The 15,059-nt window shown below is 38.7% G+C and overlaps 1 protein-coding gene across 2 annotated transcripts in view; it reads left to right on the plus strand.

Moving 5' to 3' along the window:
* The first annotated feature begins 5,099 nt into the window (after positions 1 to 5,099).
* Positions 5,100 to 15,059, plus strand: part of SLC4A10 (solute carrier family 4 member 10) — a 170,205-nt gene continuing 160,245 nt past the window's right edge. For both annotated transcript variants that reach the window (XM_071810968.1, XM_071810970.1), the window contains exon 1: positions 5,100 to 5,200. Coding sequence is in view for 1 of the 2 variants with exons in the window: in XM_071810970.1 (XP_071667071.1) it covers positions 5,195 to 5,200 (6 nt within the window). In the remaining variant the exon portion in view is untranslated. The remainder of the gene's footprint in view (positions 5,201 to 15,059) is intronic.

Raw genomic sequence — 15,059 nt, forward strand, 5'->3', positions numbered from 1 at the left:
GTTTTTAATGATGAAAAGACAACCCAGAAACCCTTTCAGCAAAAGAGCAGTAGTTGTTTAGGACACCTGCTGCTGTAAAAGATCTTCCTACAGGAGTTAATTAGCTCATAGGTAAAGTCCCAATTGGGAGCACCTGGGAACATGCAAAACTGAATCTGAGTCCTGTAGTGCAAATAACACTTTTAAATATATACTGAAAATGGCTTTCTCTTCAGATTGGCTGCCGATATCTATATTGCAGAAGCAGATTTTCAAGAAATTACTCAGAGGCTTAGAATGGTGTTTAATTGGGATCATCTGGAAAAGTGGGCAACACTTGGAAAATCTACTTGATCGAAATCTGGGGAGGCTTCCTGAAATAAAAGAGGTTTGAAGGTAGGTAGTTAAGAGATTAAGCCTTGAATACTGGGTAGCGTTGCTTTTATTGTTTTGTATTAGAATTTTAGCATAGCAATTTTTTGATGGAAAATAATTTTGTTCTATAGCTATTTACTGTCAAACATGGTGTTTGCAATCAGGAGTGTCAGCACCAGGAAGGAATCTGCCCCTTAGCCATGATCACACTTCTCATATCATGGTGGATTCCAAGAAGGAGGTATCTTGGTTTGCAAAACGTAAGCTGTTTTCCTTTAAGGGAAGAGTAGCCCATTTAAGACAGATTAATAAATAATGACCTTTCAAAAAAGTAAGTTCAAATGATATATTTAGTTCTCATATTGTTAATAACTGCTGCTTGCTGTCCTCAGAAGCTTTCTCCCTCCTCGTGCTTTTCTGTGTGTCTGCTCATTTCCAAAAACTGTAAATATCAAACTATGCATTCAGTGTTCCAACTTTTAAAATAAATTTTTAAAATTAAATGTGATATTTTAATAGATTTTGATATTGACTAAAATGGACCTTTTAAAGTGACATAAATACATAAATGGAGATTGATAAGTTTATTTCAGACTACCATATGGGAAGGCTGATTACAAGGGCATGTGGAGCACAAAGCAAATTAAAGATATTCTTACTTCTAACTGTGGACCATCGCTGCCTTGCCCATATTCCCTGGAAGCTAAACTGACTAGCATTTACGAAAATATTAAGCTAAGGGTATCATAATAAATCCTCTCTTTTTGTAGTCCTGTTCTCTGTTGACAGTCAGATTTGCATCATAGAACATGATACCAGTGACTTGCTGGCAGCTTAAGTAACTGGGGAAGAAAGTGCTTATTCATATGGAAACAGGAGTTGGCTCATTACAGCAAATCACCTGAATAGCAAACAATATGGTTGCCAATAGATGGAGAAAAAGGCAAGTCTAGTGGAAAATAGGAGCATTTAAAGGCCAAGAAAAGACATATGGCCTGTCTATGCTTGCCTTATATGCCTGGAAATTATAAATTAAGATACAATATAGCCCACCACCTTAATGTGAAAATTCTCCATTTTTTCCCATCTTAAGCTTGAGAAATTTAACAGATTTGGGTAGTAATACTGACTTTTGTGTCAGCATTTAAGTTCTATATAAGAATAATGACTGAATCGATTCTTGTCTGATATTTGATTCTGTTGTGGCAATAAAGGATGTACTTTTGAAATAAACTGTTTCATAGTAATTGTAGATGTGGATCTGTTCTGTCCTTTACAGATGTCCATATTTTCATGAGGGCAGGCAAGAGAAGAAAACAAATTGTTCTTGGCAGCTACTTTTTATAAGGTAGTCCTGTGATGATGGTATGAAATGACTTGTGTCTTCGAGAACAGCAAATACTTCCATGGATATCTCTGTCATTTACTGTTATTTGTACTCATCATTTCAATTTATTGTGCTAATGCTCTCTTTTTAAGGTATATTGTATTACTCCTGTAATGAAACAACAGTCCAAATCCAAATTGGTCTGCAAGTTTCAAAAGCATGTGGCTTATTGAGAAGGTTACCTGACCATTTTTCTGGTAGAGCATTAGTAAAAGTTGATAATACATTTTTAAAAAAATTGTATAGACACATTTCACTTGAGAGAACAAGTTCTTGAACATCCAAGGGCAGTCTGAATTTTGAAAAGATTTTAGGTGGCTTCAAGACTGTGAAGGCTTATAGCCTTTTTCTTCATGAGCTTTTTTTTTTTTTTTTAAATAGATTCCTTATTCTAAACCATCCCATGATATGCAGTCATGTGGCGAACAGATGCTGAATTCTGCCCCGATGTCCTAATGTCATGCTCTGAAAGTCAGATCGTTTCTCCTTTTCAGTCAGAAATGCTGATAAAATAACCAACATGGGACCCTGACATAAGCTTCCTGGCCCTTCTCCATTTTATGTACCTGAAAGAGTTACTAAAGCTATTATTTCTGGTTTGCAATCATGTGCTCTGAAAATACAGCATATTTTAGATATTGCAAAATTTCTCTGATTGTGGCTGAAAAAAAATGAGTCTCTTTTTAGTCTGTAAATAATTTCCAATTTCATTGCAGTGCTATAGGAACAATGAAGCTTAAAACTTTGTTTAGAAGCGACCTTTGGATTTAACAGAGGAACAGTGGATAGCAAAATGGTGTATTATAACTAACATGCATTTAAAATTTGACATTTGATAATGTGAAAGCCATGGAATTTTGAACCGCATAAAAATGTATATATGCTTCTCTGAAATAATTACATCTATAGAGTTTCTAATTTGGTGCAGTTCTTATCCTACCCTCACCAATGTTAGGCCCTTTCACAAGTACTTCTGTTCTCCTCTTTCCTACTGTTTCTTTGCGGGTGAGTGACCTGCTGACTTTGTTTCCCTGACTCATTTCATTTTCAGCACAGGCACAACCAAATCATTCCAACTGGTGACCTTTCTGACAAGGAACTGCAGAAATGAAATACTTTATCCACTTTGAATCTGATGTGTGTCCCACAGGGTTATTTTGGGATTTCTGAGGTGCAGGGCAGAGAGAAGTAAATGTCTGCACAATTCTGAAAAAAATGCTGCTGAGAAAAGTCCTTATGAAAATATTACTTTATTTTGGGGTCATCCTGTATTTAAAGTAATACAAACTTCATTTCAAGAAGTTTCATCATAGTGATCTTTTTCATTCAGATCCAAAAATTACCCCATAAGTCTTCGATAAACCCTTACCAGGTAAGGCCAGTTTAGGTAACAAAAGCCTTTCCCTACCAGTATACATGAGCATCACTCATCCACTGTAGCTCCAGTTAATGGCGGTAGAAGTTACTCTTGTATATTCCCCCATGCATTAATGAGTGAACAGACCCCCTCCATGTAGTTAACCACCTTCCAGTTACCTGTCTCTTTCCCTATCCCTTGTGAGATCTCAAATATTTAATTAAAGCCTTTTTAAATATTTATTATTTTTTTCTTCTCTTCTCTTCTCTTCTCTTCTCTTCTCTTCTCTTCTCTTCTCTTCTCTTCTCTTCTCTTCTCTTCTCTTCTCTTCTCTTCTCTTCTCTTCTCTTCTCTTCTCTTCTCTTCTCTTCTCTTCTCTTCTCTTCTCCTCTCCTCTCCTCTCCTCTCCTCTCCTCTCCTCTCCTCTCCTCTCCTCTCCTCTCCTCTCCTCTCCTCTCCTCTCCTCTCCTCTCCTCTCCTCTCCTCTCCTCTCCTCTCCTCTCCTCTCCTCTCCTCTCCTCTCCTCTCCTCTCCTCTCCTCTCCTCTCCTCTCCTCTCCTCTCCTCTCCTCTCCTCTCCTCTCCTCTCCTCTCCTCTCCTCTCCTCTCCTCTCCTCTCCTCTCCTCTCCTCTCCTCTCCTCTCCTCTCCTCTCCTCTCCTCTCCTCTCCTCTCCTCTCCTCTCCTCTCCTCTCCTCTCTTTTTTTTTTCTAATTTTTCCACTCCCCCTGCTCTCTTTCATTCAGTTTGTTGAGTTGTAATTCTTGTTGGCCTGATGCCTTGGCAGCATTCAGCACTTCTAATTGCCTGTATAGTCTGGCCTAGTCATGGAGCCTTTTAACTTTCATTGAGGCTTCCAGCAATATCAGCCTTACTGGTCACAAGCTTCCCACTCAGGTTCCGTTCACAGCCCTTTTGCTGATTACTTGTTATGTATTTAAAGAGCGCCATACTGTTTATTTCATTTCCTATTTGAGATAGCCTGTTTGCTTAATTTTTTTCTATGCTAATTTAATTTTAAACATATAGGGCTGTCTTCCTGGTCAAACAAGCCAGAATTTTGCATCCATATGTTACATTAAATAATAATAATGCAACAAATAATAGTTAATGCTTTCTACTTCTATGATGTCTAACATTCAACGATCTCAAAGCATTCTCATTTTACAAGTGGTAAAATGGTGTCAAGAGACACGAACTACTTGCTAAACATTATGTATGACATCTGTTACAGAGCCAGACATGGGATTGAGTAGCTTGTTTTTCACTAATAGCAGTTAGTTAAATAGCAGTTAGTTTAATAATTGCAATCTGCTCTAGGAATTATTAGGTTAAAATATACTTCAACTGAATAGGCTGTACCTTTGTAGAAACAGATATTGTAGAGATTTTTGCTCTCAGAATATCACCTTTATTGGTACAGAATGGACAGTGAAATCCAATGGAAATTCATGTGGACTCTGTAAAGGTTATCAACTCCTGTAATTATAATTTGTGTTGGCTCTGGAGTCACTATTATCCATCACAAATAGCCTGGTGTATTTTTGTCTCATTTTCTATGTGAAGACCTGGTATTCCCACTTCCCTAGATTTCAGTGAACCTCTGGCTGGCTAAGGCTATGATAACTCTTTTATGCCTCTGCAGTGATAGCATGCTAATGTTCTGACCTATTCTAATACAATCTGAATAGATCCTCTTTCCCTGTCAGACACAATACAGAGATTGATCGAAAATAGTCACCACAGTTTTTGGTTTTTAAGGTTGTCCATACCCAGCAGCTAATTGTGGCTCTATGCTGTGAGGGCTACCAGGACTTCATCAATGGCCAAGATCACATTCCTTTGTATGATCACTCTGCAGGAGTCAATACTGATCTTTAATGCCTGCACTTGGCTTTTAGGATCTGAATGCTTATATTTGGTTTTATTACTTGTTTCAAGGAAAATATTACATATGTGTGTTCTTTTTCCCAAGGTCAGTCAGCAGAATGCAAGGGCAATGAAAAACCTATGCAATTGTATTGCTAACGTATGTGAGAGGAAGCCAAGCGACTAAAGAGAAGGAGAATTCACTGATGGCTGGGGAAGGTTCCCTAACATGGTGGTAAGCGTTGTGAAATGATCTTTCATTGTTTTCAGCAGTGAAATTAGCTTAATCCCTGTGGTGTTACAAAGATTACTAGGGACTGCATAGGAATAGCAAGGTGGACTGGAATGCTAACAGCTTTTGTGGAAGTGCAAGGTTACACAATGTCCTTGAACAAAAATTCTTAAAATGGAATCTGGTTGTTTTCTTAAGAACAACTCAAAGTGTGATTGTGTCTAAAAAGCAACAATATAAAACCCAGTTAGCTACAGATACAGGATTTCATTTCTGAAATCATAGAATTATTTTAATATTTTTCCTTGTTTGACTGGGGTGTATTCTGAGCTCAGTGATATGCATAACTTGGTGCCCATAGATGCATTTGGGCTTCTCTTGGATAAGGACTGTGTGGGCTTTTGAACAATAGTCTGCCACATGGTGCAGCATGAATCCTAATTGTTTTAGAAAACAGTTGTTCTTTTTTCAGCAAATACTGTTATATCCACATTATCAACATAGATATGTATAGGCATTTTGAAAATCATTCTTGAAGAATTCTAATGCTTCAAACAGCAATTATGCAAAAGTCTCATGTATAAGCAATACCGATGTTACTGGAAGCGCCTCATACAGAGTCCAAATATAGCAGATCAAATCAAAACTGTGCTACATCTTAAGCAACTGTTGACCCATTTCCATATCAAATTGGTTTCTGTCATAGGAGATTTTGCATTTTCTTTTAGATATATTTACTTGTGCTGCGCTAGCGCAAGTACAGTAACAGCACATTTTATTCTAAGGTCATTTAATGATCAGTCAATTGTTTTTCAACTTTGCTTATTAATAACTTTCTATTTAAGAGACTGTCATAATGAAAGGTTTATTCCTGCTCTGTAACATGTCAATGTACCACTGGCTCCTGTAAAATCAGTCGCCATGATTCAGCACACGCAGAGAACCAGTGCTGAGTGCCATGCCATGTGCCTACCAGTTGGCTTGATAAGCTCAGTCTTAAATAATCTAGCTTAAACTGTGGGGAGGGAGATGCTATTTTAAAGATTTCACTTTGTCCATTGTTTACCCTACTTTTTTTTTTTTTTTTTTTTTGGGCAGGGAGGGAACAGCAGAATCAAGAGACTGTGGTATATCAGTAAAATTTCAGAGTTCGCTATAAATATCTAGAGTAGGAAGAAGGTGAGTTGTTAGCAGTGTAACTTGTTGTGTCACTTTGTTAGAACATTAACAGTGTCTTAATATAGATTTTTTTTTTTTTTTTTTGGCTTCTAATGGTACATTTGCCAGGGAGGGAATGCTGTGCTCCTGGCAGGAATCGCTGGAGCTTTCCTAGGCGGTGGCCAGAGCACCCTCAGATGGCTGTGGGCACTCTGGTGGGACCCAACCTTGCTCTGGCTGCTGCCAGCTTTGGTAGGGGTGTGCCACTGCGTGCGAACATCGGCATAGGTGACATAACTGAATAGTAAATCTCAAACCCATCTAGTGTTTTGAAGCAGGATTTATTCATTGCACAAAAAGTGTATAACCCAGGCTGTAGGCAGCAGCCCAGCTGGGGCTGCAGTGGGTCTGCCAGTGCTTGTGCTCCAAATAATCCGTTGTGTTACATACTATCAAGCCACGCCTATAAAATTAATCACATCATATCAACAATATTTGAACATTTTGACTTCACAATTTCAAATACTTCTTTTTTTTTTCCAATGGTTGGTATTTGTTTTGCCTTTTATTGTCTAAAATGTAAGCGTCATTCGTAGTATAAATGTTATAGAAAATTATCCTATTTGAAGAATACATGTAATAGATTGTTTAGATTACTTAAATACCTTAACAGCAGTTCTGTGCTGAGGTCATACATATTTTTTTTGTCATCAGCGACTATACTGATGATTCAAATGTACAGGAATACAGTTTGTAAACTTCGTGTATTTGTACTTTCGCAGTCTTTCCTTTGAAAAGTCGGTTCTAGTCACTTGGGAGAGTAGTGCTGTTAACATCAGAGTTCTCACTGAAAGCTAAACCTCTTTTCTGAGGACATGGTTTCACTTGCCACCTCCCAAAAGACGTTTCTCATCTCTATTAGCAGAAGCTACTGTTTCCTCCCCAAATTCAAGATCAGTATGTCAAATATAGAAACAAAAACATGTGTTTTACGTCTCATGTCAAAGACGATGCCTTGAGAAAGCACAGCCATTTCCATTATGATGTCAAGGCAGGGTTCAATATTAGCTGACAGGCATGGGATCTTACACTCTGCAGGGTATGTCCTGACAGCAGAACTGGCCTAATTCATTCCCTGCAAACTGGCAGGTTGCAGCCTGTTCCAGCCACCCTGGAGCTCATGGTCCTTGGTGGTGTTGAGATCTGTGTCCTCCATCTTTGTGTGTAGCAGATGTCCAGGAGCATGGAGCTGTTCAGGGACTGGTGGCCCATGAGACAAGATGCCTGTCCTGACAATAATCTGTAATGGAACATTTTCACATCACAGAATGCAGATTTTTTGAAAATGGCATTTTTAATGGAGACAGTTTATTTGAAGAAGCAAGAAAAGTCAAGAAATTTCACTGATTCCCAGAGGGTCCCTTGCCAGCCTGGCATTCCAACTTCCACCTTATTGGTAACCTGTGTATCAGGTTGGTCTCACAACTGCAGTTTCAGATCTTCCCTGTCTTACTGATAAGCCTCTTAAGGCTGAAGGACACAAGTTTGTTGTTGCCTTGCTGCTGTTAGAAGCCCAAGAAGCCTGATCGGAACACAAAAACTGTGAGGCTTTGAAATTACTATACCAGCCTGGACTTATAATCTCCTAGTTTTTCAGAGTAAGTGGCCTATTATAATTCCCTACGCCATTGATTATCAGGCCTGTTTTAACTATGAATGGCTGTGATTAATTAAATTATTGAAACTGTAGTTCTACAATGCCAGAGAAAAAATACCTGCCTTGTAGTAGTGTTTGAGGTTGTGTCTGGCTGCAGACTCTGAATGTGCTAGATGTATTTAAGAATTTCATGGCAAATACTGGCTAAGAGAAGCCTGACTCCAGGTTTCAGTATCAAGTCTTTCATGTCTGTGAATTACAAATCTATTGTATCTGAAAGCAGAGAAAGCAAAACAATCCCTTTCTTAAATCTAAGTGGTATTCTCCAACTGGAACCCTGTTACACATCATCAAATACAAATATTGTTTTTAGTGAACTCCTCAAATTGATGTTTTATTTTGCCAAGTGCAGTAGAACATTTCAAAAAGAGAAAAAACCCCACAACTTGTAATTTAAATTTCTTTGGAATAAATAAAGCATAGCTGCTATTAGCACTTAGCTTTGTATATGACAAAAACTATTTGTGTTCAGGTTTGGTAGTGATGCATCTTTGAGTTATTCTTAAATCAGAGATATAGATCTGAATTGCAATTAAATAAGTCACTTTTTTTTTCTTTTTTTTTCTTTTTTCCTTTGGGGATCTTCATCCTGGCTTTGTTCAATGAAACTGAATATGCCACATTAGAGCACAAGCAGATGATTACCAACAATGTTTATTGATGCTACCACTAAGAGAAAATGGCAGACTGATATAAAATAAAGAGACTTAGCAGATGGGATATTGGCATTTGAATTGGTTAAAATAGATTACTGATTTTACCCCAAACCCGCCCTTTTATGAACACTACAGTATTGTTGCATGTTGAAGAACTGTAAATTGTATTTGTCCTTACAAAATTATTTATTATTACATATGCAAAGTATACGTTATTGTCAGGGAAGTCTAAAGTAGTGGTGCCTTGTTAGAGCTGCTGTCAGCACTGGCTTTAGACATAAACTGCTAGCATAGCAAGTTAGAATAAAAGAAACATTTACTATTTCTAGTCATCCTCTCTTAATATAAAACCAGCAAAACCAGATTTGCAAATATAATTAGGCAATGGGAATTAGGAACAATGTCAAGCAGCTTGCCTTTCACTAAACTCCTGTGCCTGAGCAGTGCTGAAAACTACACGAGCCTGATCAGGGATTCAGAAAGCGCAGCTACGGGGTAGAGCTGTCACCTGCCTCAAGTCTGCTGAAAACTAAATACAGGTGTAGAATGGGCCTTGGATATGTGTAAGAACTTAGTGGAGCTTAGGCTGTCTGAATCTGGCTTTAGACCTAAATAATGTTGTAAGGTCTTGGTCATGGTAACTCCCATAGACACCAGGCAAGCATGAGGAGGTATGCAATTATTAATCAGTTCTTTGATTTTAATATCTAGCATTTCATGCTACAATTACCCAGGATGCTCTGCAGGGGCTGTCTTTATTGTTGGTCATCCTTTGTTGTGGGTCAAGGCATGTTCTTCACATGCAGGTCATCAAAACCGCCCTGACTCACCAATACTTGCTCTTGTGGCTTTTTGCACGGGGTACAGTTCTTGATGCATTTGAATTAACAGTGACCCTTAATATCCAGGATGATTCATCACAATTGCCAATGCATATTTATAGCAGCAAAAATTCATTCAGTGCTAGTCAAGGAAATCATGTGTGAATTTAAGTCCAGTTGGCAAGGTAGTACAGTATCTGAAATGTTGGCTGTGCAGCAGCTGTCATTCTATGCCAATCTATTCTATCATACAGTAAGCAGGTGGCTCACACATATTGTTTTTACTACATATCATTTTAATTTTGCAATGTCTCACTGAAATAGGAAATGTGTGCTACTGCTTTCAATAAGATTTTCTTTATTGAAGCCAGGAGAGCATGTTAATAGCATGCAGCAATTTACAGTGTAGTTGGAGTAATACAGCAGCTGGTGAACCTGTTTATTCCCTATGGCTGTAGTTGCATATCAGTCTTAAGTGTAGCTAATTAACTTCTATTCATTAGAGATTTTACATATAATAAATTCAAGAAGCAAAGAAATACAAGCCCCAAACAGTTTGTGTTCCTTCAGCACCCTTTTGTGATGCTATAATGCAGCAACCCGTCTTCTCTGGCAGACAAGCGTTGCCCTCAGGCAGGCCGAGGAGGACTCTGTGCTCTTCTGTATTTCTGAGATTGGTAATGTTTTGAGGGCTTATCTGCTGAAGGACATGTCTTTCTTGCAGTGTTGCATGCTAGTTGTTTTGTGCGGTAATGATATTTTGATGGATTATAAATAACAGTTTTCACAATATACCACTTTGGTGTTTTCTGCTCATCAGTTAGTGTTTGTGTAGGTCCGGTGAGGCTGGCAGCGTGTGACAGTGTCCAACTATGGACAGTCTTAGCATCCCTGTGCAAATTGTGATCTGCTTCTGGTATTTGATGATCTTGTCGGCTTGCTTGATCCTCTGTATATGTCTTAGCTTTATCTTTTTCTGTCTGGGCAAATAATATTTTCTTTCAGAATAAGCAGTATCTCCTACTCAATTTTTGTTTCCATTTACATTTTTAAATTTTCTGACATTTATTGGCATGGGAGGATATTGTTTGGTTTAATTGTAACTCCTATTCATATTATGGAAAGCTCTCCAAAGGTATTTCTGTTTGTGGGAATTATTGTCAATAGAATTGATAACATATTGTAGGGTTTTTTTTTGTGTGCGCATGTGGCTTTTTTTTTCCTCTGCAAGTTGAGACAGCAGAGCCCTTATTTTGGCAAGGTACTTCAAAAGTGTATTCTCTGAGAGAGTTTTTATGTTAAAAAAAATTAACAAAAATAATTAATTGGAATTAGGAAGGAGAAAAAGGGAGAATAAAGGAATATAGTGTATGGGATTGCCTCTTGTCCTTTAGGCTGTAATGTGTCTTAATTCAAAGTCTTGCATCTAGGTGATGATGAGTTTTTCCTCAGATGAGCCAAAAGGCAATGACAACCTACATGGCTTAGTTCCTAATTGCTTGTTTCATTGCCCTGTTCTCTTTGGGTTCACTTTGTCCTTCTCCCACTTGCACATATTTTCTGGATGTCTCTTCTTGCTCGGTCTGACTTTGTCTCGTCTTCTGTGTCCTGCAAACTTCTTTCACTGTCCCTCTCAGTTGTTGATTTATTCTTACAGCTGTGAGAGTTTACCAGTTCACGTATCATTTTATGCTGAACGTCCAGTTCCTCTGAAAATCCCACTGTGGCTCTTACGTTTTTCCCAAACCAGAATTATTAAGGCTGAAGATAAGATCAAATGAAAGATCAAAATCATCCTCTCCTCTAAAATTCAGCCATTTTCTACGCTGTCATGCTACTGGATGCTCTGGTACAGCAGCTCCCTGCAGTTGTGTCATTTGAACACTGAGTGGCACTAAAGCCCATGTCACCGACAACACAAGGTATTCCAAAATACAGTCTGTAACTCAGGAAGATGCAGACTAGTACATAACATGTGAGAGGGTTTTTGTATGGCTGGGAGGAGAGGTGTTATATATGCAAGCTTATAGGAGGCATTACATAGCTTGACATGTTGCCTCTCCAGTTATTTTGAGAAGGAATTTATCTGGAGGACTAGTAGTACAGTTTAGCTAGGGATCATACTGAAACCACTGAAGAAGTCTGAACATGACATTGACTTTTTTTTTTTTTTTAAATTTAATTACTTGCCTGTAAGTCTTAGCTTCAAGCAGGTTCAATATGTTAAAAGCAAGCCATTCTTCCAGAAGTTCTACATCAATGTGAATTTCAAAGAAATTTCTCAGTTTGTTGCTTCGAAGGTGTAGAGAAATGCCCAATGCTCTAAGTGCTATTGAACAACCTTGATAACATTTCTAAAAATTATTTGTGGGCAGTAATTAGTATTTTGCAATACCCCATTGTTCTGGTGAAATTTTGTACAGTTTAAAGTTAGCTGATCCCTACCTCCTACTTATTCAAAAGACACAGCTGATCTTCCTCAAAAAAAATCCAAACAACCAACCCTCCTGATTTTATTGTAGGAGCAGTGTTTTTGTGACTAGTTCATGACATGAATGTTGCATTCAGTTTTCTTTAAGAGTTCAAGATCATCCGTACTTTTCTCAAAGAAAACACCTGGGATTTGACCTCAGACTTTGTTTGACTATTTTTACAGGAGCTCAAGTCTGGGCCAGATATGGCACATTGGCTTCATTCATTGTGCTGAGGACAGGACTGTACACCTGGCTCTGACCTGAAATGCTGGAGGAGTAGCTGTACTATGTGCTTAAAAGTGAAACTCTGTGGAAAACCACCAATTTCAGGCATAGCATAGTGGTCCTGTTTCGAAGTATGACTTACATGCAGAAAACAAGTCAGACAAATGAAGCTAACTGTAAAAATACCTTCCAGTCCTCTCCTTACTTATTTTACATCTTTCCCTATGACAATACAGCCATTGGAAATTATTTAATCTCAGTGCACTGAATCAATTTCTGAGTTTCCCACAGAACCTGCTTTGGCTTTTAATCCTTTCCAGAGAGTGATAGGACACAGCATCTTACTGTTTTTCTCACTTGGTCAAAGTTACTTTAGTCACTGAATTGTGAATACAAGTGTCATGCCCGATTTATTTAGTCACTAATCAGGTTGTGCATTACTATACTGTATTTCTCTTCACAGCTGGCAGATGGTTACTAGGTACAGAAGGATTTTAAGTGGGCAGGGGGGACTTTAGTGGCACTTTTTGCCACTTTCCATCTGCACTCTGTGGCACTGCCTCGCTTATTCACACCACTGTGAGGCAGGTAAGAATTTCTTCCAGTTAGGTGAAACTGACCTAGATGGACAAGGTGTGGCATCATCTAGAAAAGTTAACAATTAACCTACACTTAGAACAGAAAAACCTTAACTTCATGTCTAAGCACAACTTAAGTTGGAATTGTAATGATGAAAGTCTACAGAGTCCTGAACTGATTTTTATCAGAGAAAGGTAAATGAGCTTTAATCAACCACAGGTTCATTCAACTCTGTGGTTTGCATTAAATTTCTCACTGGCTCGGTATTTGAGATATGGGAAGGTGAGACTGCCAGCATTATCATAATTTAGTAATTCAGGCATGGCTCAGATACGAACCTATGTACTGCGATGATAGAAATATAGTTATATTCTCTGAAATAACACCAAGAAATACAGGATGTTTCAAAAAGATGAACCAAATTTCAAAGCAGTAGTGATTTCAAATTGAGTTTGTCTTTTGAAACACCCTGTATAATAAGTATAAATTATCTCCAGTGTTAGGATCATTGACATGCAAAAAAGTGCTCTTTCCCCAAACAGGTTAACCTCTTGACAACCCTGAATACAATTCAAGCAATTTAGTGTATTCCAGTTGTGTAGTTGCAGCTTGGCCTGAGGACGTGAGAAGAAACAAAGTCTATATAAGAGAGGAAATCCCTCTCTCTTAATGTGGTGGGAAAAAATGGATGTACTTCTGAACTTTTTCACTAGATCTAGCAAGAGGCAGCACAATTCAAGCAAAATGTAGATTTTACAAAGTGATCCAGGTATCATGCCAGATATTTGAGATGTGACTTTTTTGTAGCTGAGACCTGCAGCATTATCCTGTCTTGGGGTAGGGCAGAGCAATTTGTTCTTATGAGAAGGCTCTAGACTCTGTGCCTTTTCCAGTCCCTCTGTTTTGAGTGCTTCACGGGGTACCTGGGACCAACCCTGCACTCCTGGTGTCCCCCTTGTCTTGGCTGCAGCCCACTGCAGCTTCCCCATGTCATAGTTTCCTCTTTGTGGGAACCAGAGCACTGGGGGAGAAACAGTAAAATGGCAACGTTTTGATATGGGTATGTCAGAGTGGGAACCGCAGTAGATGAGAAGCAGTCTTTGGTTCTTTCAACAGTTTAGACATTAGTGTCACACACTCTAAGTAGTTTGATAACTTGAGCACAGTTTGACATCATTTTGGTCAAGGTTTTAGTCAGTCCATCATTGTTTTCAAGACAAAACCTGACATCAATGTCAAATTATGCAGCAGCGCCCCACGGTACGTTTCCAGCAGTGCAGTTAAGTCAGAGTGATATTTATGTTTGATGTTTCACGTGATCCTGATAAGCTCACATTTTCACTCTAGTGTGTTTTCATGTGTGCACTGAGAGTACTAGAGGAATTGTGGAAACTTTGGCAGCTTCTGGTCCTGCCTGCAGATGGTAACATATTTTACCTGTATCAACATGTTGCTTGTGTTTTTTTAGGAACAAGCGACAATTCCTTGGACTAGAGCACTAGTACAGGCATTGCTGGGCATAATGCAATGGCTAGGGAGTGGATTTACATCCCTGTCCTTACACTGACAAATCTACAAATAACGTGGTTGTTACAGAGGCACCCCAAGACTAATTTAAGGGACAACATGGTCCAAAACAACTTTTATTAAACCGGTGAGAAACAGGGTTTTAGCACTCCAAAAGTGACTTAAATACAGGTTCGGGTATCAGTTGAGGAAAATTATTAAGGGGCAGCAACTAGTACAACAGGCAGTCCACAGAGTGCATGCACGTGGCTTCACCCAAAACAATGCCGGAACCACCCCCGAGTCCCAGAGGAGTACACACTTGCCTGAATACGGTGCGGGATTATTCTTAAAGAGATACAGGTAAAGCGTATGCTCGCGATTCCGCGAGGGTAAATTTATAATACACTCACAATTCTGCAAGGGTTAATTTACTTACACGTGCGAATGTGCACGGAATACTACACGTGCTTATGTGGAAGCACGGGAGGAAAATACACTCGCGATTGTGCGAGGATAAATTTATAATACACTCGTAATTGTGCGAGGAAATAAAGTTACACTCGCGATTGTGTGAGGAAATAATTTAAAGTACGCGTGCAAATGTGCATGGAATAAAGTTACACTCGCGATTGTGCGAGGAAATAAAGTTATACGTGCTTGTATTAAGCACGGGAAGTTACACGTGCATATGTGCACGGAAAGGATAAATATACTCGCAATCTT

The sequence above is a fragment of the Patagioenas fasciata genome, chromosome 7 (genome assembly GCF_037038585.1).
Source record: "Patagioenas fasciata isolate bPatFas1 chromosome 7, bPatFas1.hap1, whole genome shotgun sequence".
In the NCBI taxonomy this organism is placed as follows: Eukaryota; Metazoa; Chordata; class Aves; order Columbiformes; family Columbidae; genus Patagioenas; species Patagioenas fasciata.